General features: G+C 55.9%; 11 protein-coding genes across 11 annotated transcripts; 5 read left to right on the plus strand and 6 right to left on the minus strand.

Annotated features, from left to right (window-relative positions):
- Window positions 1-806: 806 nt before the first annotated feature.
- BO82DRAFT_7645 (LOG family protein) lies at window positions 807-2,341 on the plus strand. The gene is made up of 2 exons (XM_025641528.1): window positions 807-1,230; window positions 1,340-2,341. The coding sequence occupies exons 1-2, from the start codon at window positions 1,196-1,198 to the stop codon at window positions 2,019-2,021; spliced, it is 717 nt and encodes a 238-aa protein (XP_025494760.1). The 5' UTR covers window positions 807-1,195; the 3' UTR covers window positions 2,022-2,341.
- A 1-nt stretch (window position 2,342) lies between these two features.
- BO82DRAFT_408597 (NACHT and TPR domain protein) lies at window positions 2,343-6,756 on the plus strand (the record flags this gene model as incomplete). The annotated part of the gene is made up of 3 exons (XM_025639698.1): window positions 2,343-2,776; window positions 2,866-4,038; window positions 4,084-6,756. Exons 1-3 carry the CDS (start codon window positions 2,399-2,401, stop codon window positions 6,754-6,756), a joined length of 4,224 nt encoding a protein of 1,407 aa, XP_025494761.1. The 5' UTR covers window positions 2,343-2,398.
- A 443-nt stretch (window positions 6,757-7,199) lies between these two features.
- BO82DRAFT_429907 (uncharacterized protein) lies at window positions 7,200-8,103 on the minus strand (the record flags this gene model as incomplete). The annotated part of the gene is made up of 4 exons (XM_025640577.1): window positions 7,879-8,103; window positions 7,661-7,750; window positions 7,529-7,553; window positions 7,200-7,396 (listed from the first exon to the last, which is right to left on the minus strand). Exons 1-4 carry the CDS (start codon window positions 7,954-7,956, stop codon window positions 7,200-7,202), a joined length of 390 nt encoding a protein of 129 aa, XP_025494762.1. The 5' UTR covers window positions 7,957-8,103.
- A 409-nt stretch (window positions 8,104-8,512) lies between these two features.
- On the minus strand, window positions 8,513-10,642 carry BO82DRAFT_351772 (ankyrin repeat domain-containing protein). The gene has a single exon (XM_025634509.1). The coding sequence runs from the start codon at window positions 10,591-10,593 to the stop codon at window positions 8,800-8,802; it is 1,794 nt and encodes a 597-aa protein (XP_025494763.1). The 5' UTR covers window positions 10,594-10,642; the 3' UTR covers window positions 8,513-8,799.
- A 270-nt stretch (window positions 10,643-10,912) lies between these two features.
- BO82DRAFT_329236 (general substrate transporter) lies at window positions 10,913-13,008 on the minus strand (the record flags this gene model as incomplete). The annotated part of the gene is made up of 5 exons (XM_025633044.1): window positions 12,494-13,008; window positions 12,101-12,443; window positions 11,975-12,046; window positions 11,375-11,919; window positions 10,913-11,312 (listed from the first exon to the last, which is right to left on the minus strand). The coding sequence occupies exons 1-5, from the start codon at window positions 12,721-12,723 to the stop codon at window positions 10,913-10,915; spliced, it is 1,590 nt and encodes a 529-aa protein (XP_025494764.1). The 5' UTR covers window positions 12,724-13,008.
- A 1,107-nt stretch (window positions 13,009-14,115) lies between these two features.
- BO82DRAFT_351774 (5'-methylthioadenosine/S-adenosylhomocysteine nucleosidase family protein) lies at window positions 14,116-15,595 on the plus strand. The gene has a single exon (XM_025634510.1). It carries the CDS (start codon window positions 14,161-14,163, stop codon window positions 15,283-15,285), a length of 1,125 nt encoding a protein of 374 aa, XP_025494765.1. The 5' UTR covers window positions 14,116-14,160; the 3' UTR covers window positions 15,286-15,595.
- Window positions 15,596-16,243: 648 nt separating this feature from the next.
- Window positions 16,244-18,409, minus strand: BO82DRAFT_362326 (uncharacterized protein; the record flags this gene model as incomplete). The annotated part of the gene is made up of 1 exon (XM_025636849.1): window positions 16,244-18,409. One exon carries the CDS (start codon window positions 18,407-18,409, stop codon window positions 16,244-16,246), a length of 2,166 nt encoding a protein of 721 aa, XP_025494766.1.
- A 952-nt stretch (window positions 18,410-19,361) lies between these two features.
- Window positions 19,362-20,740, minus strand: BO82DRAFT_351777 (uncharacterized protein). The gene is made up of 2 exons (XM_025634511.1): window positions 20,255-20,740; window positions 19,362-20,195 (listed from the first exon to the last, which is right to left on the minus strand). The coding sequence occupies exons 1-2, from the start codon at window positions 20,593-20,595 to the stop codon at window positions 19,535-19,537; spliced, it is 1,002 nt and encodes a 333-aa protein (XP_025494767.1). The 5' UTR covers window positions 20,596-20,740; the 3' UTR covers window positions 19,362-19,534.
- Window positions 20,741-20,856: 116 nt separating this feature from the next.
- BO82DRAFT_7763 (alpha-mannosyltransferase) lies at window positions 20,857-22,642 on the minus strand. Its single transcript, XM_025641539.1, has one exon. It carries the CDS (start codon window positions 22,514-22,516, stop codon window positions 21,119-21,121), a length of 1,398 nt encoding a protein of 465 aa, XP_025494768.1. The 5' UTR covers window positions 22,517-22,642; the 3' UTR covers window positions 20,857-21,118.
- Window positions 22,643-23,314: 672 nt separating this feature from the next.
- On the plus strand, window positions 23,315-25,328 carry BO82DRAFT_351781 (C1 family peptidase). Its single transcript, XM_025634512.1, has 4 exons — window positions 23,315-23,476; window positions 23,535-23,647; window positions 23,709-24,581; window positions 24,634-25,328. Exons 1-4 carry the CDS (start codon window positions 23,383-23,385, stop codon window positions 25,069-25,071), a joined length of 1,518 nt encoding a protein of 505 aa, XP_025494769.1. The 5' UTR covers window positions 23,315-23,382; the 3' UTR covers window positions 25,072-25,328.
- Window positions 25,329-26,737: 1,409 nt separating this feature from the next.
- Window positions 26,738-27,618, plus strand: BO82DRAFT_7799 (uncharacterized protein). The gene is made up of 3 exons (XM_025641545.1): window positions 26,738-26,914; window positions 27,013-27,224; window positions 27,309-27,618. The coding sequence occupies exons 1-3, from the start codon at window positions 26,794-26,796 to the stop codon at window positions 27,360-27,362; spliced, it is 387 nt and encodes a 128-aa protein (XP_025494770.1). The 5' UTR covers window positions 26,738-26,793; the 3' UTR covers window positions 27,363-27,618.
- Window positions 27,619-27,661: the final 43 nt, after the last annotated feature.

A 27,661-nucleotide genomic window follows, 5' to 3' on the forward strand; every position in this document is an offset into this window, starting at 1 on the left:
GGGGCGCCCCCATCAGGACCGCCCGCCAAGCTTCGAGCCGGGCTGCAGTTCCACTGCTGCTTATCTCGCGGGCGCAATTCCACCACCAGTGAGTGGTTGGCTTGTACGTAACAATTTAGCAGGTGACTATTACGGCAGTACTATTTCTCTATCTAATCTGCCCTATCTCAAGTGTTATTGATACAGGGACAGACAGGGAGATGCGCAGCACCGGTGAGTCTCAGACATTCTTGGCACTCCAAAATAAGCATCACGCTACATTGACCTAAGGAGAGAAAGTTGCCGATGACTCTCTGAGACATAGGCCAGGCCAGCGGTGGGAGGTTCAGCCACCCACTGCGTTTGCAGCGCTTCGGGATGGTGGATTGTCCGGCCGGGGGAACCTTTGCCTCTTGCAGTGGGTGCCGGAGTATCATGGGTAGTACTCTACGGCATCAAACGTGAGCCTGAGGCAGTCTTGAACATTCGCTACTACGCTGAACAAAGAGAAAGTATAAATTCTTTAATATTCACTTGATCAGTTTGATTTAAGATTCTTAATACATGATTCTATGATGCAAGCATTGTCGTTGGGAAATAGTACCCAGATTGAACCAGATATATATCCAGCGACCACATCATCACAGCCACACAATAGAGAAGACCACAATCTAGCTGCTATACACTAAACCATCACCTTCAATAAATCCAATCATCCAATAAATCGCACCATCGCCCCTCCAACAAGCACCGTCAACCCCACACCAAAAACCAGCGAGCCTCGAACTACTTGCTAGCGCACTCTAACCGACCCTGGAACATGCAAGACAAAACAAGCACGACATACACCCCCGCGTGCGGAATCTAGATCATCATGATAGCATCCCATGAGAGCATCCCTGCATCATGGCATGGCCATAGCCGTAGGCTAGGCCCCCGACTCTGACCCCACTTGCAGCCATAGCAGCCTCAGGCATACACCGGGGTAAATAAGGTAAACGTCAGGCAGACAGGCAGACAGGCAGCCAGGCAGCAATTACCCCGCCAAGCCAACGCCACGCCGCAACCGCCACGGGATCGAGTCGAGTCATCGCTGAGCTGAGCTGGCGGGCAGCAGCGATCAGCACATACATTTACCTCAACCCATCATCAAACCAAATCACAACATCCTAATCTACCACCACCTTCCAAACCAACCCACAGACCGAGTGAGACAATGAGCGCCTCCAAGCAAGCAGTCGTCTGCGTCTTGTAAGCTGCGCCCACCAGCCCCCATCCGACCCCATCCCACCCCATCCACCACCACCGCCCATCCAAGCACCCAATACACAACACCCTACTAATTCTCTCCCACAAATAGCTGCGGCTCCCGCTCCGGCACCTCACCCGCCCACCTCGAAGCCGCACGGGCTCTAGCGCGCCAATTCCACGAACACAACGTACAGCTCGTCTACGGCGGCGGCACGGTGGGGATCATGGGCGAACTGTCCCGAACGCTGGTCTCCCTCTCCGGCCCGAAAGCCGTGCACGGGATTATTCCGCGCGCGCTCGTCGAGGTCGAAGAAGGATATAAGACTCCGTCCCTTCATGAGACCGGGAACGGAGACGCAGGAGCAGCAGGAGCAGGCAAAGCCCCCGAACGGCTGGGCGGAGACACACTCGAGGAAACGGAGTACGGACAGGTGACGGTGGTGCCGGACATGCACACGCGCAAGCGGCTGATGGCGCAGAAGGTTCTGGAGGGGGGACTGGGGTCCGGGTTCGTGGCGCTGGCGGGCGGGTTCGGGACGATGGAGGAGCTGATGGAGGTGACGACGTGGAATCAGCTGGGGATCCATAAGGCGGGGGTGGTGCTGTTGAATATCAACGGGTACTGGGACGGCGTGCTGCAGTGGGTGCAGTCCGCTGTGCAGCAGGGGTTCGTCAGTCGCGAGAATGCCACCATCCTCGCCGAGGCGGACCGGGCGGAGGACGTGTTGCGCATGTTGCGCGAGTATCGCATCAGCAGCGACCGCATGGCGTTGGATTGGGGCCAGGAGTAGACTGCCTGCAGGGGTACTGGGTACGACGGGATCGGGGTATACCGCATGATAGACGTCTATATATCAAGTGCTAGGCGAATGGAACGGACTTCTCTTTGACTTGGCCTGGCGCGACGCGATGCCCGGATGCCACCCAGGAACAGATGCAATGGCTCAGAGAAGGCAGGATGTACTAACTGAAGTGATGCCTCAGGCCATCCTGCAGCCGCCCGAAATGCGGAGGCTGGACCAACCAGGTTAGTCTGCCTGTCAACTAACCGATCGCACCGATCGACCCCGCAGTCCCTGATTTTCTTTCTTTCTATATTTTATCTTCTATACCTCCATCTCGTATTCTTCACCGAACACAAAAATGCATCATTTTGTCTCCTCCACCCATGACCACCCAAACAATGGCAACAGCCCAGATCCCCCAGCTCTGGGCCACCGCCCTCGCGCGTTACGAGAAGATCACGCACCGCCCGCTGGACATCCACGCCTGGCGGGACGTGACCACCGTCGACGGGCTGTGGGGCGCCATCGAGACCGAGAACCAGGCCTTCCAAGACTTCCGCCTCAAGCGCGCGGGGCTGTGCACGGCCCTGAGCCAGGCGCTGCGGCCCATCGAGCTGGTCGGCGATCTGGCGGCCACCGCAGCCGGCTTGTTCTTCGCGCCCAGCTCGCTGGTTTTTGGGGCCGTGCGGTACCTGATCGACGCCGCGAAGGGGGTGTCGGCCAAATATGATGCGATTGTGGAGCTGATGATGACCTTGCAGGTGCGTCTTCAATGCTTTGCTTTGCTTTGCTCTGCTGTGCGCCTCCGGTTGCGATACGAGGCGAGACTGACTAACTGTATCTTGTGCAGGACTTCACCACCCGCCTGGCGGTCTACGCGCAGCAGCAGATCTCCGGGCCGCTGCAGGAGAAATTCACCCACATCCTGACCACGCTGTTAGAAGTGTTCGCGATCTCGCGACACCAGATCAGCCTGGGGCGACTGCGGAGTTTCGGCAAGAATGTGCTGCTGGGCAACGACGACGGGAAAGCGGCGGTCGCCAAGCTGGCGCAGCTGGTCGACAGCGAGCGGAACCTGGTGGGCGCGGAGACGCTGACCGCGGTCAAGGGGGCGAAGGGCGTCATCGACCGCGTCGACCTCAACGTCCTCGAGCTCACGCGGCGCATCGACGACCTCAACCGCCTGCAGGCGCACGCGGCCGCCGACGCCGACTCAGCCCAAGACAAGGGCCACCGGGACAAGGTCAAGCGCGTGCTGCAGCCCGCCACCAGCGCCGACGACCGGTACAGCCTGGTCGCGCGGGCGCGGGTCCCGCAGACGGGCGACTGGGTGCGCGAAGAGCCCGAGTTCCGCGAGTGGCTGCGCCGCGACAAGCCCCTCCTGTGGGTGACGGGGACCCCGGGCGCAGGCAAGTCGTACCTGGCGGCCAACATCATCGCCCATCTGCGCGAGCTGTATCCGCAGAACGTCCAGCATCCCTCGCATGTCTCGGTCGCGTATTACTTCTTCAAGGACGACAGTTTGAAAACGCGCTCGTGTCACCAGGCTCTGCGGGACGTCGCCTTCAAGATCGCCCAGAATGACCCCACCTATGCGAATTTCATCGCGGGTCGGGTGGACTCGCCGGAGGAGATTCGAAGCCTGTCGAGTCTGTGGCAGCAGCTGTTTGTGGAGTACTTCATCGCGCACGAGACCAGCGACAGCCAGGCGTACATCGTGCTGGACGCGCTGGACGAGGCGTTCGCGGAGGAGCGACAGGAGCTGTTTCAGCTGGCGGGCGATATCCAGCCGGGTGGACGGCTGCAGCTGCTTCTGCTGGGGAGGCCGCACATTGCCCAGGAGATGGACGAGCTGATGGAACAGCTGGCCGTGTCGACCATCTACATCTCGGACGTGAACAACTCGGACGACATCGTTCGATACATCCAGAGCAGCATCGCCAAGTCGGTCTACCTGCGACGCGCCTCCAAGGCGCTGCAAGCCGAGATCGTGCGTCGGGTGTCCAGCGGCGCCCAGGGCATGGTATGTGCTGATCCAAATGCTTGATGCTAGGCTAATCTGGTATAGTTCCTCTGGGTCGACTTCATGCTCAAAGAGCTACTCAAAAAACGCGACGAGGCACGAATGCGCAGGGCGCTGGAAGAGGCGCCGCGCGGATTGTCCGAGATGATCCGTCACGTGCTGAAGAGTTACTCCGAGAGCCTACGGGATGCACCGCAATACGCCGAAGACCTGAACGAGATGTTGGCTTGGATCGTGTGCGCCCATTGGCCGCTGAAGCTGCAACAGCTGGAAAGCATCATCCAGTGGCGGTCGGCCGAGGGCGAGGGGTGGATCTGGCTGGAGGGCTATCTCCGACGGGAGTACGCCTCCCTGTTCTCGCTGATCCGAGAAGATGGGCTTAGCACGGCTGATTTACAGCGGGCGAACATCGGACGGGCCGATTGGGAGGTCGACACGCTGGTGGATGATGGCTTCGACGATACAGACAACCCATCGGACTTTGACTCGGACCCGGCGACCACGGAGGTGACCTTCAACCACGCCTCGCTGGGAGATTTCTTCCGCAACGAGGCCGAGGGGCCTGTTTCGGTTGAAGACGGGCCCCTCGTGGGGATTTCTTACAATGCGGCGAAAGTACTGGTGTTCAAACGGTACTTCGAGATCGTCGCCTGCGAAGAGGGCTCCCCCAAGCACGAGATCGCGCAGGTGCTCCGGGTGTACGCTGCCGGCTCGATCGTGTCCGCCTTGCAGGACATTGAAATCGACAAATGCAGCGCAGAAGAGAAGGGTGCGATCGGTCTGAGCATCGCGCGCCTTCTGTCCGTCCCCCCAATAATCGAAGCATACGTCAAACACAGAAGCGACCTGTCGTACCCAGGCGAGCACCTAGCACTCTTCATGAAGTGGCTTAAAGACTCAGACGTCCAAGCCTCGCTGCCTCGGACCGAAAAAGCCTGGTTCGAGGAATCCACCGCCTCAGGCGACGTGGGAATCTACCTTCTGACCGCGAAGTTCATCGCCGAGCAATGGCTGCAGAAGGGGTTCTGGCTAGCCGGGCCCTGCTGCCGATACATCATCGAATATATCCGGCTCAGCCAGGACGCGCCACTTTTACCGGGGAACTCAGTCGAGGCCGTCCTCGCCGCCACGGAGTGGTGCGGATTCGCCCAGGACCAGCTCTGGCACCGCCGACTGGGGATCGCACTGCGTGATCTCGGGTTCATCGATGAATCCATCCCCCACTTCCAGCGCGCTGTGGACCTCGACCCATCCCCAAACCCACAGACCCTACTCGCGCGAGCCGGGATGGCGAAAGCGTACCTCGAACGGGGACAGTTTGCACAAGCCATCGCGCAGGACCGCGTGTGCGTGGCGGAGCTGCAACCGCAACGCCAACCGGACACCCTCGACCTGCAAGCCCACGCGTCGTACGAGCGTCTCGGCCAGAGCTACACCGCGCTCGACGACGTCGAGTCCGCCGTGGCCATGTACCGGGCTGGTCTGGAGACGGCCGGATTCTGTAACACGTGTCTTTGCGCGATGCTGGAACAGCTCAGCGCGCAGAGCCGCCACGAGGAGATCATCTCCCTGCTCAGAAGCCTCGACCGGCCTGCCCTTGCCCAGAACCACGACACCACCTCCCCCTCCACCCCCACCTCCACTCCCACCACAATCCTCACGCAAAGCATCCTCTCCAACCCCGACTGGTACGATGACTTCATCGACCGGGTCACCGCGGCGGCGGCCGCGACGCAGCAAATCCCCTTCGTGATCGACGCGTACACGACAGCGGTGGCGACCGCCCACAGGGAGCGCAAGGCGGTGGCAAAAGCGAACCTGGAGTTCTGCCTGGGGATGCTGTGGCAGACGCACGGGCACGACGAGGACCGCGCGGCGGCGATCTGGGAGCGCCTGATCCACACGTACCGCGGCAGTCGGTCGGAGGGGGAGATGGTCTCGGTGCTGGAGATGGCGGCGGGGTCGCTGGCGACGCACTACCTGACCAAGGCGATGGAGGTGGGGTTCGACTCGGAGGCGGGGAGGCGGTACGGGGTGTTGCTGGAGTTGTTGGCCCGGGGGAAGGCGGTTGCGTCGCATGCGGATGTGCTGGATGGTTTGGATGGGCAGCGCACAAACAAGGTCTTCGTGACCACGTCCCCGGTGGGGTTGATCCTGGGCAGCTTTTATCGGCTGTCTGGGCGGGAGGCGGATGCGATGGCCTGCTATAAGGCGCAGGTGCGGGCGGCGCTGCGGCTGGTGGAGGACGAGAGTCCGGGGATGGCGATGGTGGGGTATACGCGGTTGAGCAGTGTGTTTGCGGCGCTGGGAGAGGACGAGGATGCGTTGGCGATGTGGTATCAGGATCATTTGATGTATGAGTTGATGGGGGAGGCCGAGGGTGAGAGTGAGGGTGAGGGTGATAGTGCTGACGAAGACTCGAAACAACCCACCTTCTTCACGTGCAACGGCTGCAGCCTCTCCGTGGAGATCGACGGCAACTACATCTGCCGGTACTGTCACGACGTGCTGTTCTGCCCGGGGTGTATGCAGCAGCTCGAGGCTGGGACGCTGGCCGTGAGGGTGTGCAGCGCGCAGCATGCGTGGGCGTTTGTGGCGCGGCGGCCGGAGGCGGTGCGGCGACGGGGGGAGGAGCGGCGCGGGATGCTGTGGGTGCGGGGGGAATGGGTGGAGGGGGAGGTGTGGAAGGCCGAGTTGCGGCGGCGGTGGGGGTTGTAGACGTACGTGGTTGAGGACTGATAGATTGTGGTATGCATGGGTGTTTGGTTCGGGGCGAATAGAGCAGCATATGTAGCCATTAGACTCAGCCTTCGTCTATAGATCTGAATAGCAAGCCCATACTGCGCTCACCCAGCATTCGCCATCCAGCACCGTGCTCCCCTCCCAGACCACCTACACATCTAGTCAAATCAAATAGCACTGACGAAGTTCTTCAATTGACCTTCCAGCCTCCTAGAGTCAATCCACAGCATCATACAAGACCCCCAACAATCCATCTATAACCTAACCCCGAATATAGCATCCACCACCAACCTTGCAGCCCCTACCCCTAACCCCTAACCCCATCCCCAGTCCAAATTGCAATCCCCAACCCCAACCCAGTCCAAATTGCAACCCACCTCTCAGCGCACACCCCACCAAAAACCCAGCGAAACCCTACCTCAAAACCAACTCCTCAAAACCGCAACCCCCTGCAGCACAGCCCCCAACCCCACGACGACCGCATTCTCCTGGATGCCATGCCGCAGATACCACGCCGAGCTGGCCCACAGCATGGCGTTGGTGATCACGGCGATCGCCTTGTTGGTCGGGTCGCGCAGGGCGAGCGGGTTGCGGGACCATTGGTAGTGGAGTAAGCCTAATTTATCCCATCACATCAGTATACAATCAAAACTATCTTGGGGTGTTGCTCTCGATGTAGGGTGTGTTTGATGTGCTTTCCGTTGGAATGGGAAGGATAGGGAGGATAGGGTATGGGAAGGTAACGAACCGGTCGTGAAGAAGAAGGCGCTTCCCTATTCCATTCCGTTCATTAGCACACGTTGATATGGGGTTGGGTAGGGTGAGGATTGCACTGATGGGTTTGGAGACGGTAGACGACGGTGATGGGTAGGCCACGTACCTGAAACCAGCCCACAATGCCCAGCGCCCAGGGCTTGGTGTTGCTGATGATCGTGTAGGCCGGGTCGGCGGTCCATTGTTTGCCTCCTAGCTTTAGCGTTGATTATCGTTAGTATTGCAGGGGTAGCAGAGCAGGGCAGTGCAGTGCAGAGCTGAGCGTAGCTGAGCAATTGGCTCTAGACCACAGTCTAGGCAAAGAAGGAGGGAGGTAAAGCGCACCGTATGGCCGATCGACAAGGCGATAAAAGACAGCGCGGAAGCTTGGAGGGTGCGGCTGGGGACGGCTGGGGTGGTCATTGTGTCGGTGTATCTTCTTTTCGTTGGAAATTATGAACTAGATGAAGGGAAGGTAGTGAGAGCGATGGCTTGACGCAAGAAAGAAATTCATTGAACAGAGACAGTGAGTGAGGCTACATGAACGAGGGAGGGCGAGGCGGAGCTAGACGGTAAGGTGGTTAAGTAAGAACGGCCACTTTCTCCGCCTGCGGGGTTTGTGTTTCGTCGACGTCAGCGTATCCGTACCAAGTAAACAGCCCGGAACGGTTAGACTCCGTAGTCCGTCCGTTTGTTGCCGATGCCGCCGGTCGCCGAGGGCCCATCTACAGGCCCATCTACACCCGGTATAAGTTGGAGGTTCTCTAGCACATGGAGCCAATTCCACCTAGACTCGCTCTGTGTTGAATACCGACATATCTGAGTTCCAGCTACAGCACTAGAGTCATGTTTGAATGTGTGATGTCCTGTCCTGATTGAAAGATGGCACGTGATAGGATGCTGTGTATGGGTGAGCGAGGCCGTGTTCGGCGAGTTTTGTCCAATGAATAACTACACCCAGTCTGCCACCCACAGTATACAGTGAGATCACATTTTTGGCGACCTAGGTAAATGACAACATGGACTGTTCAGCCAGTGACAGCGCTAGCAACGCGGAAGACTCTAGCCTTAATATGCTGATTACATACACTATACATATATTAATTAATGCCGAAAAGGTTCATCCTGGGCCCTTTTGATCAAGGACAAACAGTTCAGACATAAACTGCCCAAACCGAACCAATAGTCTAAGCTCTGCGTGCTCGGCCATTGACGCATCCATACCTAAGGCACAATGAAGTAGTGCAATCATTTCATGAAGGCAACTCAAGGCTGGTGGTTAAGAGGCCGGAAAGAGACGGCATAAGGTGCAGTATGCCAAGGTGAAAGCCCCGTCATATCTCGACTAGCTCGGGATGGAAGGGGCCCGGGGAGATGCTGAAATGCAGGATCGGCCCCGTGCTCCAGCAGCAGCTGGACCAGTGCCTCGTCCTTCTGCCGCGCCGCCACCGTCAAGGCCGTCAGCCCATGACGATTGCGCTGATTGACCTCCAGCCCCGGCCAAGCCAGTATGCGCGCGACGGTCCCGTGATGCTTCGAGATTACCGCCGCATGAAGGCACGAGAGCGTGCCTTGCGGGTCGTCGGGCGCTCGCCTGTGTACCTCTGTGAAATCCACGCCCGCGTCGAGTAAGAGGGCAACCACCTCCTCTCTTCCGTCCAGAGCCGCATTCCAGAGAGCAGTTGCATGCGATGGGCGGGCGTTGGGCCAATACCTCGCCTCCGCATCAAGAAGAAGCTTGATCACGGAGGCGTTACCCTTCGCTGCTGCCCCTAGCAGGGGCTGCCAATTCCCGGTTGGGCGTGGCAGCTCCGACTTCTTATCGAGCGCGGCGAGCAGCGCCCTCAGAATGGCTTCCCTCCCATAATTCGCGGCGCATGCCAGCGGGGAAAGCCCGGAAACGATGCAATCAAGATCGCCGAGCTCCCGGTCCGCTCCCCGAGCCAGCAGCAGCTGGACGACCTCCAGATTGTCACCTTGCACAGCACAGTAGAGCGACCACCGTCGAAGGTTGCGCGGCCGCTGCGGATCACGGACGTCGTAGACCGGATGTGGGGATGCCCCTCGATCCAGGAGCGCCTTCACAATGGGAGTAAACCCATGCTCGGCCGCGTGCGCTAGCGCCGTCTTGTTCAGTGAGCCTTGATCCTCGAGATCAGCCCCGTATTGAAGCAGAAGGTCGAGAATCGTTTCATACGCCGTTCCCGCGCACCATGGCAGGCCGGGCGGTACATGCGGGCCGTCGGTGGGGTCCCACGATCCTTTAGGGCCGCCGAATTGAACCGCGATGAGACGCTTGCCCTTCATCTTCTTGCGCCGGCGGAGCTTTTTATCCGACCCCGGTGGCTGAGGCGGATCCGCCTGATCGGGCTGACTGTTTTCGCGTGGCCATTGGCTCGCATCTAATTTCCCGTTCAGCTTGAGCGCAACCGCCTGCCAGCGACGAGAAGGCTGTCCGGCGTGCATCAACGGGGTCATCGTGCCTTGCAGTTCATCTCTTGAGCCCGGAGGCGTCCCATGGCGGAGTAGCAACTCAACCATCGCGACATGGCCATTTTTCACGGCGTGTGCCAGACTCGAGGATCTATCCCGGCCACGACCACTTGCGTCGAGCTCCAATAGAGTCTCAGCGATGTGAACATGGCCAAAAACGGCAGCCCAATCTAGCGCCGTGAGCTTGAATTGTGGATCCGTTCCGTTGGGATCAAGTGCGAGATTGAAACGCTTGGCAGCGGCGACGACATGGTCAATGGGCTTGGATTGGTTGGTTTGCGCGGCGTAAATGAGGGCGATGTGACCGTGGCCCTTATCAGCTGCTCGTTTAAGCTCTGATTTGCGGAGCCAGGCTTTGATTGCATGCTCGGCGGGTGGGCGTACGGCTTGCTTGGCATGTGCTCGGCGATTGCTCTTGCTGGCGGGGAGGAGGAGCTGGCGGTAGAGATGCGGGTTTAGAATGGCGTGGAATTTGCGACAGGTGCGGGCTAGGGTGTTGATGTCGCGTTGCCTGAGCTTGCGGATGATGAGGAGGAGAAGCTCAGAGGGGAGGAGGGCAAGAGACATGGAGAGGGCATGAGATGAGATGGGATGAGATGAGCTGGTTGAGAGTTTGATGGTGGATGCCAGTTGGATGGGGAACCTAAGAAAGTGCGGAGAAATGGAGGAGAATGAATGGGCCGATTGGTGGAGGAGGGAGGGTGACAGCGGAGGGGACGGGCTCATGTTATGCCGTGCCCCGTGGTCGGACCTTCATGCAGCTGACTAAGATATTGCTTTATGCAATATATGCTCTCTTGCCTTCCATCCAGGTCAGGCAGATTCACCCCGACTGTCAAATCTATATACAAATCATCCACAAATCAACTTACCAATCAACCTGCTCCTACTCATCCACCCCCTTTCGCACCGCCAACCCCACCGCCCTCTCGCACTGAAACCCCGCAAACTTCCTGGCCGCAACTTTCTCCCCAAACAACTCATCCAAGTCCTCAAACGACCGTCCCTTGGTCTCGGGCAATTCAAAAAACAGCACCACAAACATGACCGCCCCCATCCCCGCAAAGATCCACCCAATCAACCCCCCCAGATCCGCCTCATCAGAATTATACAGATACGGCATGACGACGTTCCACACCGTCGAAAAGAAATAGTTGAAGGTGAAGCCGACAGCCAGCGACTTGGCGCGCAGGCGCACGGCCGAGACTTCGCCGGCGATGGCCATGGCGGGGCCGATGCCGGGCCCGTACACCCACCACGACAGCTGCAGGAAGATGCCCACCACCCTGTCGTCCACATGTCAGCAACCTCGCATTCGATCCAAAAAGCACCCGGACGGAGAGCATACCACAACGCCGCACTACTATGCGGAAAACACCCCGCCACGCCCATCACCGTAAACAACCCCGTCGACAGCCCCATCCCGAATAACACCAGCGTCCGCCGCCCGAATACCGTCATCGCCCACCCCGTCACCAACGAGCTAGCAATGCCAAACGCGATCCCGATCTCCGTCATCATCCCGATCTTGCCCGCCGACATGCCCGCCTGCACCAGGAAGTACGGCCCGTTGGTCATGAAGCTCGACCCGATCACCTGCGGCAGCGCGTTGCAGTACAGGATGATGCGTGTGCGGCGCCAGTGCGTGCCGCGGAAGCAGTCGAGAAAGCTGGCGCCCTCGGCCTGCGCGGCGCGGAGGCGTTCCTCCTCCGTGGTGCGGATGATCTCGTCAAGGATCCCGGGGATAAGGGCGGGAGTGGTGCCGAGGCGGGTCAGGGCGCGGGCGGCGTGCGAGGGTTTGTTGTTCGCCACGAGGAAGTAGGGCGATTCGGGGATGAGGATTAGAAAGAGGAAGAGGAGGCCTGGCCAGACCCAGCCGCAGGCGAAGAGGACCTGTTTGTTGCTGAGTTAGTGGGGGTGTTTTGGGGGAGCGGAGAGAGGGACGGACCTTGTAGGCTGCGTCGGTGGTCATGGTCAGCCGGGGCAGGGCCACGGATGCGGCGATCATGTAGCCCAGATTCTGGATTGGTTAGTGTTAGTGACTGGAATTTGTTGGAGGGGTCAGGCGAGTTACCATGCAGAAGGTATATGCCGACAGAGCGATACCACGAAGGGGAAGGGGGGTGATCTCGGAGACGTAGGTTTGTCCAGTTGTCAAGGCGATCCCCAGGGCCAGACCGTTGATGATCTTGCCCGCGAGAAAGACACCAGGCGTGCTGGCGGTATACACCACGGCGAATCCCGCAGACGACAAACAGGCAGCGACCAGGAATGCAACACGTCGACCCAGCCGGTCGGAGATGAATCCGCCGACGGTGGATCCGATCATGGTGGCTACCTGCGAGAGAGCATTCCACAGAGATTGCCAGTAGGCGGGGATGGTGTATGTGCCATTGACCAAGGAGCCGAACTTCTGTCTATCTGATTGTCAACTCAAGTCTTCACATCAAGCAGCAGCGTGACTCACTCAAAGGCCGGCATAGACAACGACAACGACAAAATCAGGTTGTCGAACCCATACATTAAAGCGCCAACATTGGCATACAGACAGAACAAGATAATCAACGGGTTTTGGCGTAGTGCCGTCCATGTGGAAGGCGCACTGTCATTGTGGGTGATTGCTTGGTGTTGGGCTTCGGCTTCGTTCGAATTGACATTCTCGAGGTGGTTCGTTTCGGCCTTCTGGTCGGCTGTCATTGTGTGGTGGATGTATCAGACGAGACCCGCAGAGAAGACAATGCAAGTGTGGGCTGATGGGGGGTTGGCACAGATCAAGAACGTTGAGCAAGGAATAGTTCGCATTATAGCAGGGAAGCAGCAGGGAAACAACAGGGGATAAGGCAGGGTTCGATACCCCACGGGGTGCCGGAATTGCCGACGCCCGGACCATGTGGAGATGACCATGCAGACACGTAATCCTGGTCGGCAAACCCGGGGAGGCGGCTGGCCTCACGGCCGAGGAGTCATCATGTTGATGCGGAGGGAACTACGCATATAAAAGCAAGTGCTTAAGAGGTGTTGTGCTGGAGACTTCTTGAACCTTAATTCCTTCTCCTCAGTGGTACTCCGTTACTTTGCAGGCTTGGGTTGCCAATCGTTTATCAATAAGTCGGAGGTAGAAATTTCACCGCAGCAGCCGTCCTGAATCGTCGCTCTACCTAAGCGAGCTCTCCTCCGCACGGTCGTCCATGTGGGTACTCTAGAATACCTGACTCTCGGTCTAATCCAACCACCGAGGATATTTCCTCAGACGAGCAGAGCACAAACATAAATTGTACATGATACACCCAGTGCCAGAATGCTGGGAGTAGTACCACTGACAAAACGTTATATCAAGCCAAGGTAGGCTTCCCTGCAGCAGAATGAATTGACACATTCAGCTATAGCCAACATCCCCTCGGGGCTCAATATACCGGAAAGCGAGCATCCAACGCCACCGCTCCTTCAGACCGAGCGTGATCGTCCATTCCAGAGCTAAAGCGATGAGATAAGCACAGCCCAATTTCTCCGCACTCGGTTTATCCGAGCATATCGAGGACTCTGTTTTCTTTTGGTATGGATTATTGGATTGAGTTCAGCTGCCGAAAGCTTAGAAGTTTGTCCGCATTGATTGGGTGTAGCCACGATGGTTGGATTATGCCGGGTGCATGCTTGTCCACGTGCGTATGCACCTCTATATACCTACACTGACTGAACCACAATCCTTTCAGTTAGTGTTTAACTCCCGAGGCAGCAGTTGAATGCCTGGTTATATGCAGTCATGATTGGATGGTAGTACCAGGTGGAATGCGATGGTGCGGCAATTGGCCAGGGTTACTCAGGAGAGAGGACTTACCACCATTATGTACCCAAACACTCGGCAAAGAAACCTCTTCCTCTGCCCTCTTGTGGTTTGTGGAACACAGCCCAGCGCTTTAAAATGCAGTTCCCTAACCACAACTTCAGGCCCGATAGTTTCATAAGCGCCCGGCATGAAGGCTAAGCGCCGGGTCCCGCCATGTCTGACTGTTAGACGCCGTGTAGAAACATAGAGTTCACCAGCCTTGCTGTCCCGAAAAACTCATATCATATAAAGATACCAACCCTGTTCTCTGAAAGAAGAACGTAAGATCCAGCAGCAACCCGGGGTTAACCATGAGTTCTGAACATACCTCTCTCCGTCATGAGGACTACACAATCGCCTGCATCTGCCCGATGGGCGTCGAGCAAGCGCCCGTGGAAGCGATGCTCGACGAATTCCACCCCGACTTGCCCTCCAAACGGAACCAGAACAGCTACACGCTTGGTCGGATAGGCGTCCACAATGTAGTCATCGCCATCCTACCCGGGATTGGACTGAGTAGCGCTGTGGTCGTGGCGATGCAGCTGTTCAATGACTTCCCAGCTATCCAACTCAGCCTGCTGGTCGGGATTGGAGGTGGATTGCCTGACTTGGCACGTGGCGTGGATATTCGACTGGGCGACGTGGTAGTGGGCAAGCCATCCGGAACGTTTGGCGGGGTGGTCGAATTTGCGTGCTGCCAGGATGTTGGGAGAATACGATACGAACGGGTTGATGGACTGCAGCGTCCTTCAGATGTGTTGTTGGCTGCTGTGACGAGGATGGAGGCGCGTGCTCGTCGAGGGAAGAGTCAGATAATAAAGCATCTTGCCGACATGCCCCAAAAATACCCGAAAATGCGCGAAGGGGAGTACACCCACCAAGACGCAGAGAACGACCAACTGTTCCGAGCGGAATACGACCACCGTGGCGGGATGGACTGCAGAGACTGCGACCGGGCACAGGTTGTGCCCCGGGAACGGCGTGTGGACAGCGCACCGGTCGTGCATTACGGGACGATCGGATCATCGAACGTCGTGGTCAAGGACGGTCGAGTGCGCGATCAGCTGCGGGACGACCTCGACCTCCAGTGCGTGGAGATGGAGGCCGCCGGGGTGCTGCATGTATTTCCCGGTTTGGTCATCCGTGGGATCTGTGACTATGCGGACTCGCACAAGAACAAGCGGTGGCAGCCTTATGCAGCTGCCACAGCAGCGGCATATATGAAAGAGCTGGTGTCTATGATTCCTGTCTCTGACACGAAGTCGGTGGACGCGAAAGATGCTAAGGTTGATGCTACTCGGGAGCCAGGCAAGCTTGCGGACGGGGTTGTGGCTCGGGATGTTGTAGGTCTCAGGCCATGGCTACTGGCGTGCCTTATCGGGATGTTGGGTATATCGCTCGCGCTTAATGCATACACTCTTGCGTCGCTGAGGTGAGGATTGTCGCCATGGACTGCCTATTAGAGCAGTGCACCAGAGTTGATGGCTCAATATATACATAGCGCACAGCACGGAATCGACTTATGAAAGGCACATTCGAAAAGGTTTGCTAGGAAGATATGAGGAATACGGCTTCGAGGCACTAAGAAAGTGACGGGGAGAATGGGTACTGATGTTTTGACTGAGTTGGTTGGCCCTGTTTTGTTGCTGATGAAACCATCCAAGATGGCCTGTCAGATCACGTGACATACGATTAGACATCTCTCCCTCTACTCGCAGCCATTTATGGGAACCACTGTACTGTCTTGATGAGAATTGTAGCCTATATCTCCAATATTTGATGCACCCGAAAACAGATGGGTACGGGTGTGAACGGCTATTCGCTACATACACCTTTACATATTTCGTCATGTTCATAAGTACTAGTGAAGGTTCTATCATGGTCCACGACACTATATGTTGGCCTGTTCAACAGCAGGTGTCAATAAAGATGTCCGAACTTTTCGATCCTCTTGTAGACCCTTCCCGAGGTCCAGTACAGTCCCCTACTGCGACGCGGCACGGACCCCAGAAACGTGATCACGTGATGAGGGCTGTCCTTGACTCTTCCATCACGGTCGCGGCAGGACACTACTACTGCCGGCACAAGAGACATGTGGCCTTTGTTAGGTTGAAAAGCGGAGGAGCGAGAGCAACCCAGCCACTGAGCTGGCCGCTGCACCTGCTATGCCCTTCCACACATGACCTCATTTCTGGCAAAGATAGATAAAGATCAACCACTTGCGCCATTGGCGCTTACATCTAGCCAGTGTGCGGGCTTGAATGGGACCACCACCAGCAGGTAGTGGTGCACGACATTCAGCACTCTTTAGCAATAGTGAAAACCGATTCAGCATCACTAAACATACGGCAACCTTGCCGGTCCAATCGAATCATCATCTCGCGACGCTCTATCCTAAGGGCCTTTGCCCTTGCCGAACAAACTATCGCCACGAAAAAAGGTATGCTGCGGTCGTGGGGGTTTCGCCCGGGGCTCGCGCTTTTCCCGCAGCGCTTGCGGCGCTTTCGGATTTTTCCCTGGTTTGTGATTTGCGCCCGGCTTGAAGAATAGATATTGAGAGACTGGCCTGCGGGGTTTCGGTTGCTGTTTTACCGCCTTGGCCATTTTTCCTTTCGGCGTGTTCAACATCTTTCCTGTCTTGGAGAACCCACGCGGCGTGAAGAAAGTGTTTGAAAATTGTTTGGCCTTAGGTTGCGGCCTGGTAGTGTCGTCCAGCTCCTCGGGCGTGGTGAGGTCATCTTTCTGCACTGAGTTGTTCTCGGAGAGCTGGACACGGCGGATCTTAGACCAAGGTCTACGGGGCCAGGGTTGCGGTGAGGTGGCCTCTGGAATGACATCTGGAGAATTCTCGGGAGGAGCATCAGTGGCCACTTGAGCCAATTCATTGATCGCCTCCTGTCCGGTCTCGACATCCGTGGGGTCCCAATTCGCTGATATCTGGTCTGTCGCAGCATTCACGGGGATTTCTGACACTTTCACCCACTCTCGTAGCTCATATGTTCTCAGTGGTGGAGCCCTCGGTGTCTCCATCTGCTTCCAGTCCTCAGCAAGCTGAGCTACCAACTCCAGCTCCTCCGCAGAGACGCCCACACTTGGCTTCTCCTCAGGGTTTCGTACAAGACTTTTCGCGAGCTCCGGTAAGACGGGCTCCTTGGAATGTGCAAATCGTACCAAATACCGAGCCAACTCATCTATCTGGGCCAATTCGACATGCGAAAGTGGACGCATGTCGTGGGGTTCGGGAACGGTGTTGAACAGGTACTCGTTGATTAGTGGAGGGTACAACGGAATGTGATGCCGGTGTTCTTTCCTCATATGTCTTTGGAGGCACGGATGCAGCTGTGGATTCGCGTATGCCAAATACCACGCGACTTGGTGTAAGAGTTGCGTTGTCAGCGTCCCGATGTAGCCCTCACCATTGGGGATCTGTTTCTCTTGGGAAAGTGCAGCGACCTTCTGTTCCAGAAGCAAAGCCCGGGCTTTTGCTACATCGATATTTCGTAGGAAACCAGCAGGGAGCCACCGTGGATCAGCCTCCCAGTCGAGGGTTCGTGGTAATTGGTATTTCCGCTCTCGCGGTGGCAACGATTCATCTGGAAGGCTGGGGATGGTTGCACAATCCGCCTGCCAGTCCAACTCGTGGATCAGGGTGGGGAGCTGAGACGTGGATATCAACTCGGCATTTTGTATCGTTCCAGGACGCTTGGGGCTCCCTGTTATTGTGACATAACCATGTTTGGCACCAAGTGAAAGCCTGATGGCATAGCCTCCGCTGGTTTCCCAGGCCTCCTGGTCCCAGTCATAGTATGAAATGGCAGAAGGCAAACCCTCATGCGCCATGATAGATTGCTGAGTGGTCGTGTCGGTGGACGTAGATTCGTGGGTGTTCAATTCATGATCGGGGACCCTGAGAGCAGGGGTGGTAGCCACGGGATCAGACGTCAAGTCAACATCCTGCCCAGCGCTCTCTTGACCTTCCGCCGCAGACGCCCGAAGTCCAGTAGATTCTGTCACGCTAGAGCTTGGACCTGCTCCACTATGGTCTTGCCCGTCCACAGGCGTAGGCTCCGGGCTGGGCTCGAGAGACTTTTCCAACCCAAGAGCATGGACGATGTTGTACATGGATTGGAGACTCCCATCACTGTCAATAAAGGCCGCTCCGATGATGGTGCCTGCAGTGAGCTTGATCTGCATCGGATTGACACTGCGCCGCGCTATGGGCCTCCTGAAAACGGAGGCTGACAAGATAGCCTCAGATATGCTCTGATTCAGCTCAAAGTCGGGACTTCTGAGAATTGCGATGGGGGATGGAGTAGGTGGACCAGCGTATGAGTGGCTTTGGCTCCAGCTGTAGCTGCTCGTGCCAGGTCGGGCTGCGGCTGTGCGCATCATCGTTAACACGGAGGATGCGACATTTAGCAGTACCGCGCTGTCACTGTATGAGAACCGCGGGTCATCCGCTCGCTCTCCGAGTACCCGGAGGGCATCAGTGAGATTGCGGGTATTTCGAAACCGATAACCCAGCTCACGCTGCAGCTCCATCAACCTGACATGTCTCATGGTTGTTGCTCGATCATGGCATCCGGATCCCACGATCGGCGGGGTGTGTCATAGCAATAGCCAAGGAGCTAGTCAATCTCCCTGGCAGAACAAGATCACGAGCTTAGAAGGATTTGGAGGGAAGCAGATGGCATGGTGGTTTCATTACAATTGATAGTATGACCAAGGAGAGACATGTGCTGCTGAGGAGTGTTCGGCGCGTGAAGATTCTTTGCTTGTTGTTCTGCGGCGTCAAACCCGCTCACCGCTGTGGTGTTTCCCCACTTCTGCCAATCTGCCGGAGAGATGCCTTACCGCCTTTACACCGCCTTCCATGCATCACGTGTCAGGAACCGCAAAGATCAAAGATGTGGACCGGCGACCCGCAATGCTCCGGATCTCTGACTCTTTCCCCACAAAGTTCAACTTGGCAGCCCGCAGCCGCGTTGCAGATCATCTTCGGGATAAACAAGGCCGTCTATCGTATTAAGTGGTGATTGACTGGCTGAAGGGGCCGCTCCGGCGTCGTCGTTCATTGCAACCGTTGCTCGAGCCATTTACAACGCGACCAGAGGACCCGAATTACAAACAAACGCGCCTGAGCTGCGTTACTCTGATCATGGAAGATGTTGGTAGCTGCTGAGATCACAGTTCCTCTTGACCTGCATGATTATTGAATCTAGATTTGCCTGGCTCAAACTAACGTAACGTGCAGAAATCTTCCCCCAAGCAACAATCAACTGAATATGTTGAATGATTAGATCTTATTGATAGAGCCAAACACGATGGGAATCCACACCCAACGGACGCTCCTGCTGACGCCATCGCCTGATACTCGTTTACAGTAGCCAGTTGGCGAAACACCGAACCCGGCTATCAAGCCGTCACAAACTTGCGGACATGTCCGAAAACCTGAATCCTTGTGACGATCTAGAATACTCGGGATTATCACAAGTACAAGCGAAAAAGTCCTGGAGCAAATCGAAACATTGAACCAAACCGAGTACCAACTTATAAAGACCTTCTGAGGTCAAATAGGGGACTTGTTCAACGTATTCACGCGTTCACGCAAGATAATGACCGAATAGTTACAGCGAGAGTTGACTCGATCAGCGAATCATGAATGCCTCCACAGCTGGGAAACCATCACCCCATCAACTCCACCGGCGACATGTCTCCTTTAAGATGCAGTTGTCTTGACCCATCGAGCTCAGCGGGATACCTATATCCTTCGCCAGCTGCTCCCCTGGTTCCGTCAAGCTCAACAGGCCACTGAGTCCGCCGCCAGTCTCCCCTCGAACCCTGTCTCTGTTCGTGATACAACACCGAAGCAGCTTTGGTAATCGCTTGCTGCCTTTTGCGACCACGGAAGACATAAAAAGAAGCCAGAAGAGCGATTAATCCGAATACACCCAATCCTGCTCCGATCCCTATTCCGACCTTGATGCCCGTGGAGAGGGTGCGGGTGTCCGTGGGTGAGCCTGCCGTGGACGTCGACGCGCTGTTACTGGCTATTGATAGTGTTCCAGAGGAAGTGATACTCGAAGGAAGCTCCGGTGTAGTGGTCATCAAAGCTATCGTGGTGGTGGCAGTGGCTGTAGGAGTTACGGCATCATAGCGAATGTTCCATCCGACCACAGCAATCGCACCGACAGTCCAGCTCCGCGTTAATGTGGTCGTCGCGGTTCTCCATGAGGTGGCTTCGCCGGACGGTGTCGAAGCGTACGTCAAGACCATACCGGACGAGACGTCCGACTCACAATTCCCGTCAATCAAGGCAGTGTTCCCATCGCCGATGTAATATTTTCTAAGGACAATTGAGCACGCTCTACCTTGGTAATGAAATAACACGAGATGAGAACTCACGAGGGACAGCACATTACTAACGTGCTGGAAGCATCTTTGACGGATGATTTCATTGTTGAGAACGCTTCAGGACAGGTGAAGGGGCCGAGACTGACCCGCGTGGGCAGTGTGCCTCCATTCTCTAGAAGCCCTTGCTCCCACCATGTGGTTACCTCTGGGGCATCGCAAACAACGTCAGAGTTCACATCCAGCCCGTACCCCGGATCCCAGGCGACGAGACTGGGCCCATTGAGGCGGTAGATGCTTGCGCAACCGGACGAGGAAGGCCAGGCTGTAGTGAGTGGGAGGTAAGATGTGACGGTGCCACTGTTGGTCTCGGCTGGGTAGGATGTGATTGGCATGGTGAGAGATCTGGAAGATCGACTCCAGTCTGATGTGTTGTTTGTCGCCTATTGTCCGCAGCCTCTCTCTAGAGAGGGACAGACGTGATAAAATAATAAGCAACATCTGAACGGCATCAAGAAGAAATCGAAAGAGGTTGGGAATCATGCCTGGGCATTGACTCGAGAGTAATACTCTCCTCCTTGTGTTCGTTGTTGAGTCGAAAGTTCTACCTTGCCGCCCGCAGTACTGACGCTAGACCTACCCCTGCTGTTCCCCTGTCAATGCCACGAGAAGGACCAATAACAAGGAGTGGGGTCTCATCAAGCACCGCACGAGTCAATAAGCGCCGCTAGCAAACAGGTATTGATATAATTAGGCCCTGCGGTGAAGTAACCTTGCTTCCTTCTCACTAGTTCACCGAAATACATGTGAATAGCCTAGGGTTCGTGACTTTTCCAAAACAATGCTTCAAACATGCAAAGAGCCAACACAAAATCAAAAACACCAAAATGATCAAAAAGGCTAAAACATTAACGATCCCTAATCACCCACCTTATCTGCGAAAACTTCCGTGAAATGCGCCCGTACCTTCTCGCACAACCCCCGTTTTCCCTCCCACGACTCGAAAAACTCGCCCATCTCGCAAGCCACGGCAACCGTCCCCTCCCAGAACACCCTCTCCGCATCAAAGCCCACTCGAGCCAACGCCTCAGGCGGATACGTCCACAACCTGGCCGGCCGTCGATCTAACCCCTTCAGCTTCCTCCCCAGCAGCTCCTTTCCCGGGTTGAACTCAGGATTGCCCGCGTGAATGAAAAACGCCCGCGGAGCACTACCATTCTCTGCGCCCGAATGGACCCTCGCATAATCCTGTATGGGGTCTGCCTGGATGAACCCTGAATTGAGCGCTACCGTCGACTTGCCGCCTGTATTCATCCGGCCCAGGTCCACCGGGGGTACGCCCACCGCGTAGAAGTCCGTCTCCATGGCGGCCGCAGCATGGAGGAAGGTATCCTTGTCCCCTGCGCCCGGGGCACCCTGGCTGAGAAGGGGGTAGTAGAACTCCGGTCCGTATACGTTATAATACACAGCCAGCAGCAGAATGCCGAAGTGCGACCTTTTAGAAAGCAGGAGCATACCCGCTTCGCTGGCTGCCCTTGCCGTCACATCCGGTTCTTTCTGTTGCGAGACCTCGAAATACAGCGGACTAGCGGTATCAGCCCAAAAATCGGGCCAGCTCACAAGCCCTTTCGTCGTGAAGGGCTCAGAAGTAAGCAGCGGAATGGGATCATACAGCGGGATGCAATCCGCGTCAAGCCAGAGCACATCCTCGAACGAGGAGAAGAGTATAGCCAGGGCCTTGAGTTGGAAGCCGGTGATGCGCTCAAAGTCCAGACCTGGCGTGAGGTCGGAGAGGAGAATGCATTTCGCTCCCAGCGGCGGCAGAATGGTCTCGCACACGGTAGCCTCGTACTCCGCGGAGTCCTTCATGAAGACTTCGACGGGGAGGGTCGAGCCGGTGCGGCGCAGAAGTTTGAGGGTCACCATGAAGGTGGGGAGGTAAGTTCCTCCGGCTGCGGTGACGATGCCTCTTGTATCGGGGTTGTATGCGATTCCGAACTTGGTGTGCTGGATGGCGTGGACGAAACTGCCGTGTGCGGTCTGCATTGGGCGCAGAATCGCTTCGCTGTTGATGATGTAGTTCTCGCGAGGGATGGGGTTGGCGGAGTCGAATCGGTGGGTGCCGGCGGTGCCGTGGAGGATGGGTGGTGGGCAGTTGGGGGCATGCTGGGTCAGGAGCGGGAAGAGCTGATGCCAGAGCTGCGATTGCCGATGCTCAAGTGTGTGGTTGGGCTTGGTGGGCAGTTTGTGCCAGATGTAGCAGATGTTGAGGATGAAGAGGAGGGAGGCGAGGATCGTCCGGCGGGGAGCGGTCATTGCATTGATGCTGTCCAGGACGAAGAGGGTGGTGAAGGAGTTGACAATGTGGGCTAACAGCAGCAGCCATCATTTAATTGTGCGTTTGTCTAGCAATCATTGTAAAAGGCTTAGATTGCTGTTTGGTACAGTGGTTCGTCCTGCTAACCGCGCTGAATAGTGGGCTGTTCATGTGGCGCCAGTCAGAACAACCCTACAAGCGCTCGAGGCACGCCAGATGCCAAACCATGGCACGTTGCCGATCGAACCAAATGAGCTTGTCATAGGGTAGTGACCTTGGTACTCGTCTTAACCCCCAAATATCTCTACTTCTTATGGAAGATAAATGTAGGATACGGAGCCTCGAGTCATTATACCTAAATTGCTGCGCATGAGTGGCATTTCTGCTGAGAGGGTCTAACCGCCAACAACAAGCCGATACCTCTCAACGTGTAAATGATTCCTATAAGTAAGGCTGGTATAGCTCTGTGTTTGAAAAACAAAGCCTCAAGAGGCATGACCTACCAGCACAATCCCAAGAAGGATGACCCAGTTCATAGCCCACAGCACCGCCGGAGTAACCGGCGATAACTAATCATCACACCTTCACGCGACCGGATCAGCCAAGCGTGCCGCCATCTGACTCGTCGCCGGCCCTGCAGGTGCCGCTGCAGCTGATAAGTCGCTGTCCACAGACCAATCGCATGGGCAGGTGCTATCCCACTGAATGGAGTTTCCCCGCTCGATTGCTCCCCGGGTCCTTGTGGAGTAGTTGGCTTATCTCCCATCGCCGGGTTGTTGGTATTTATTTGGGGAGCATCAACCCTCACACCGGAGAGACAACTTCATCAACGGAAGCAACATACTCGACAAGCCTGTATCTCACCATGGGAACGACCTACTCCAAGCCCGCAGCTGCTCCCAGCGAGAAAACGACCACATCCTTTGCACCAGTCTACGATGACGAATCCCCACAATCTCGTACGCTTTCCCCAAGTTACCCTACATACAGATCATGCCTTAACAGTACCAATTCCAGCACCACCCTACCAATTCCCCGAAGAAGACCTTGAAGCCGAGGCAGAGCGCATTCCGACGCTCTCCCTCTCCCACCTGAAATCCTGGAACGAGTCGCTCTTGCGCGATCCCAAGGTGCGTCCTTCCTCCCTCCCCGCTAACCTCTTTCCCCAGCCCACCGAACTAACCCCCGCAGAACCGCCTCGCAATAACCACGCTCTCGACCCAGCCCTACCCCCAACTCCTCACCAACCGCACAACCCTACACACCACCTCGCAACACATCTTCAACCTCAAGATCCCCAACGAAGGCGCGCCAATCACAAATCAACGCTCCTCCGGCCGCTGCTGGCTCTTCGCCTCGACCAACATCTTACGGCTGCCGATCATGCAGGAATACAACCTCGGGGAATTCGAACTCTCGCAGGCCTACCTGTTCTACTGGGACAAACTCGAGAAGGCCAACTGGTTCTTCGAGCAGATCCTGGCCACCGCCACCACCGAGGATCTGTCGGGCAGACTCGTGCAGAAGCTGCTCGAGGACCCCGTCACCGACGGCGGCCAGTGGGATATGGTCGTCAACCTCGTCCGGAAGTACGGGCTCGTGCCGGCCACGATATACCCGGATAACTACAATGCTATGAATAGCAGTCGGATGAATTGGTTGCTTACTGCCAAGCTGCGGGAACAGGGGCTTGTTTTGCGGAGGTTGAAGCGCGAAGGTGGGAAAGGGGTGGCGGAGGCGAAGACTCGTTTCTTGAAAGAGATTCACTCGTTGGTGACGATTCTGCTGGGCCCCGCGCCCAGTCCGGAGGAGCGGTTCGTGTGGCAGTTTTATGATGTCGATGGGAAAGCGAGGACGGTAAAGGTGTCGCCGAGGGAGTTTGCGGGGCGCGTGAATACCGAGACGGCGGTGCGGAAGGTCGGTGGGAGGGTGTCTGTGGCGCCTGCCAGGTTGTTTAGTTTGGTGAACGATCCCCGGAATGAGTATAATCGGCTGTTGACGGTCGAGCGGTTGGGGAATGTGCTCGAGGGGCGGCCGTTGACGTATGTCAATGTTGAGATGAAGGTGTTTCCCCTCCGATATGTGATTGTGTGGGAAACGGACTGACAACCACCAGATCCTCAAAAATGCAGTCATCGCCATGCTCAAAGCAGGCCACCCCGTCTTCTTCGGCTGCGACGTCGGCAAATCCTCCGACACGATTCTCGGGGTCATGGACGCGGACCTGACCGACCTCGCCCTCGCGTTCAACGTCTCCCTCGGGATGAGCAAGGCCGAGCGTCTGGCCAGCGGCGAGTCGGCCATGACGCACGCCATGGTCATCACGGGCGTGCATCTCGAGGACGACGGCACGCCCGTGCGCTGGCGCGTCGAGAACTCCTGGGGCGAGGCGGCCGGCCAGAAGGGCTGGTTCGTCATGACCGATCGCTGGATGGACGAGTATACCTTCCAGGCGGTGGTGGACGCGGAGTTTGTCTCGCGCGAGGTCCGCGCGATCCTCGAGCAGAGCCCGAAGGTGTTGCCGCGGTGGGATCCGTTGGGGGTTCTTGCTTGATGGGTGTGGGGGTGGGGTATGAAGCTGTGTGTGTGATGCGTACCGACTTGAGGGTTCTGGGTATTACGTGATTCGATATTACAGCATGGCCTTCAAGAACGAACATCGATTACCTCTTGAAAGGCCTGAGGGTATTTACCTAACATCTATTTGCACAAACATAGGTACATGCCCGCTTGCATCTGTGCCGTAGTTACTTCGTAGGTGGGGCGGATGTCATTGATATTCTGTATCGTGGTTTGAGGAGGGATGAGAGGGACGGAGGGGGGTCTTGACTTCGGTGCAATGTAGAACGAATGAAATTGTCCCTGAAACCGCTTTCCCTGTCTTTGATTTGTACAGAATATCTCCCGACCAGGGCTATTACGATAGATCATGGCGCTGCGAACCCCATTCGCGGCAGAGATGTCAGACTCACAGAAGGACGTAGAACGTGCAATATATGGCACCCGTTGGCCATCATCACCAATAATGAAAATCTGGGTAGTTTTTGAGCATTGGAGGGAGGATTTGGGGTTTGAAGGTCCCGGGAGGAACTCTTAAGTCGTACCATAATGCATCCAAGTTGTTGGAATATGGGAAGAATGAGATCCGACAGGAGGTGGTAAATCTATCACCGTGGAAGACCAGCAGTGCTATAGGACAGGTAGACAGCAGGATCCATGGACCAACAGTGGTTTGATAAATGCACTGAATCTGTACGATGAAATTCTAATGGCAACAGCAATAGGGTGCTGAGATTGCGCGGTTGCTGGTTGTTCGATCTGGGCGCCGCCGTGATTTTATGTCCATGCTTTACTGGGTGATTTCCTCCTCGCATGCTGTGAATAGGCATGTTGTACAAGAAACTCCACAATCTCATCTGTGAATCTTGACAGACTTTTAAGGAGTATCTCCCCAATGCCGGAGCTAAAATGGACCTCGGCGCCGGCTTGAACAAGTAGCCTCACAATCGCTATGTGATCATTTCGTGCAGCCAACTACTGCAGTTTTGTTAACCACAGAAGTCTGCATCTCTTCATACAGTAACTGCAAATGAAAGAGATTTGACCATACCAGTGGAGTCCACGGTAAGAATGCCGGTAGAGAAGAAATCGATCCTTGTCGAAGTAGAAGGCGTACATCATAAATTTGACCCCAAGCTGCTGCGCGTAAAAATTTGTGAACTTCAGCTTAAGTATATACCTATAACAGGGGGCTCAAATATTAGCTCCAGGCAGCCACCGAAGCACTGGTCAGCACCTGGACTCTCCGGAATCAAGCGGCAGCATTGTCATGGGCGCGGCCGACCCCCCTAGACCTCTAAGCACGTAGAATACAACTTCCATGCAGCCACAGCGTGTAGTCATGTGGCTGGTACTCTGGGCTTAGCACCCTGCCAGGCATCCAGGCATCAAGGCGCATCCATGCAGGTCCCCGGGTACGGCGGAATCGGAGGTCACCACTCCGCGAATCACCTTTTGACTTGAAGCCCCCGAATGGATAAACTCGGGGATTGGGACTACTTATTGGTTGACGTTTTGAGACATCGTCAAATTCCAAGTTTACCCACTTAGGTGCAGATCTGGGGATCCGAGCACCGTGAGGTGGTCTTCTCTTTATCTATACCTGTACTCGGCGAGGGAATATAAATCATCGCTGATTCCTGGATTCTGCCCCAAGGTATCTTCACAACTCACATCAGAACTACTACCTAAGTACCCTGTCTTTTTGTCTTGTCATATGAGCCTATCAGCAGAAACCATCATCGCCCTCTTAGCCTTATTGGTTGCCTGTGTCCCTGGTATATGGTTCATTGTCAGGCATAGTGCTCTCATCCGTCGATGGTGGGATAGCGAAAAAGGTACCCAGCACGTCCAAAACACTCCTTCATCATCAAGTTTCTTTCAATTCCCATCACTTTTACCAATGCATAATACTTACTGGTGAACTGCGTGATAGAGCAATGTCATCTAACCCGACACGAAGGCGGCGGTTCGGAAAGTTTCCACAATCTCGGCTCGTCCCGTCAAATCTTCCACATGCGCTCCACTCACCAGCCAAGCACCTTGCCATTCTTCAACCCCCTCGCCTCCATGCTATACAGAAACAATCCCGCCCGAGTAGGGTCCACGCCGCAACAGCTGGAAGCGACGTTTGTTTACTATAGAGCAGTGAGTTTGTTCGCTAGTTGCCTCAATGCGTGGATATCATACTTCACAGAGGCACTTGTACTGATTTTCTCGCGCCAATGACAGGTCGCTGACATGGTCCCGGACAGGGAGGATTCTTACAGGAATGCAGGTGTCTAGAGTGCATATGGGAGCTGGTCAGGCCGTTCATTGTGGGAGATACTTTCCGTCTCTCCATGTATAATTTTCTTTTCCTTTTGTTTCATAGACCCGCTGCTTGTGATGTCTGATCTATACCCTTTCCTCAGTCATACCTTCCCGACCCCGCCAAGCAATCAGGTGAGAGGAATTGCAGAACGAGGGCATGATTGGCGTAATGGCCTTTTCGGTTCCTTTTTCATCCTTTGTCTCTTTCTTCCAGATGCCTTTTAGTTTTCTTCTTTTCTTTTTCTTTTTTTTTTTTTTTTTTTTTTTTTTTT

The sequence above is a fragment of the Aspergillus uvarum genome, assembly GCF_003184745.1.
Source record: "Aspergillus uvarum CBS 121591 unplaced genomic scaffold BO82scaffold_10, whole genome shotgun sequence".
NCBI classification, from domain to species: Eukaryota; Fungi; Ascomycota; class Eurotiomycetes; order Eurotiales; family Aspergillaceae; genus Aspergillus; species Aspergillus uvarum.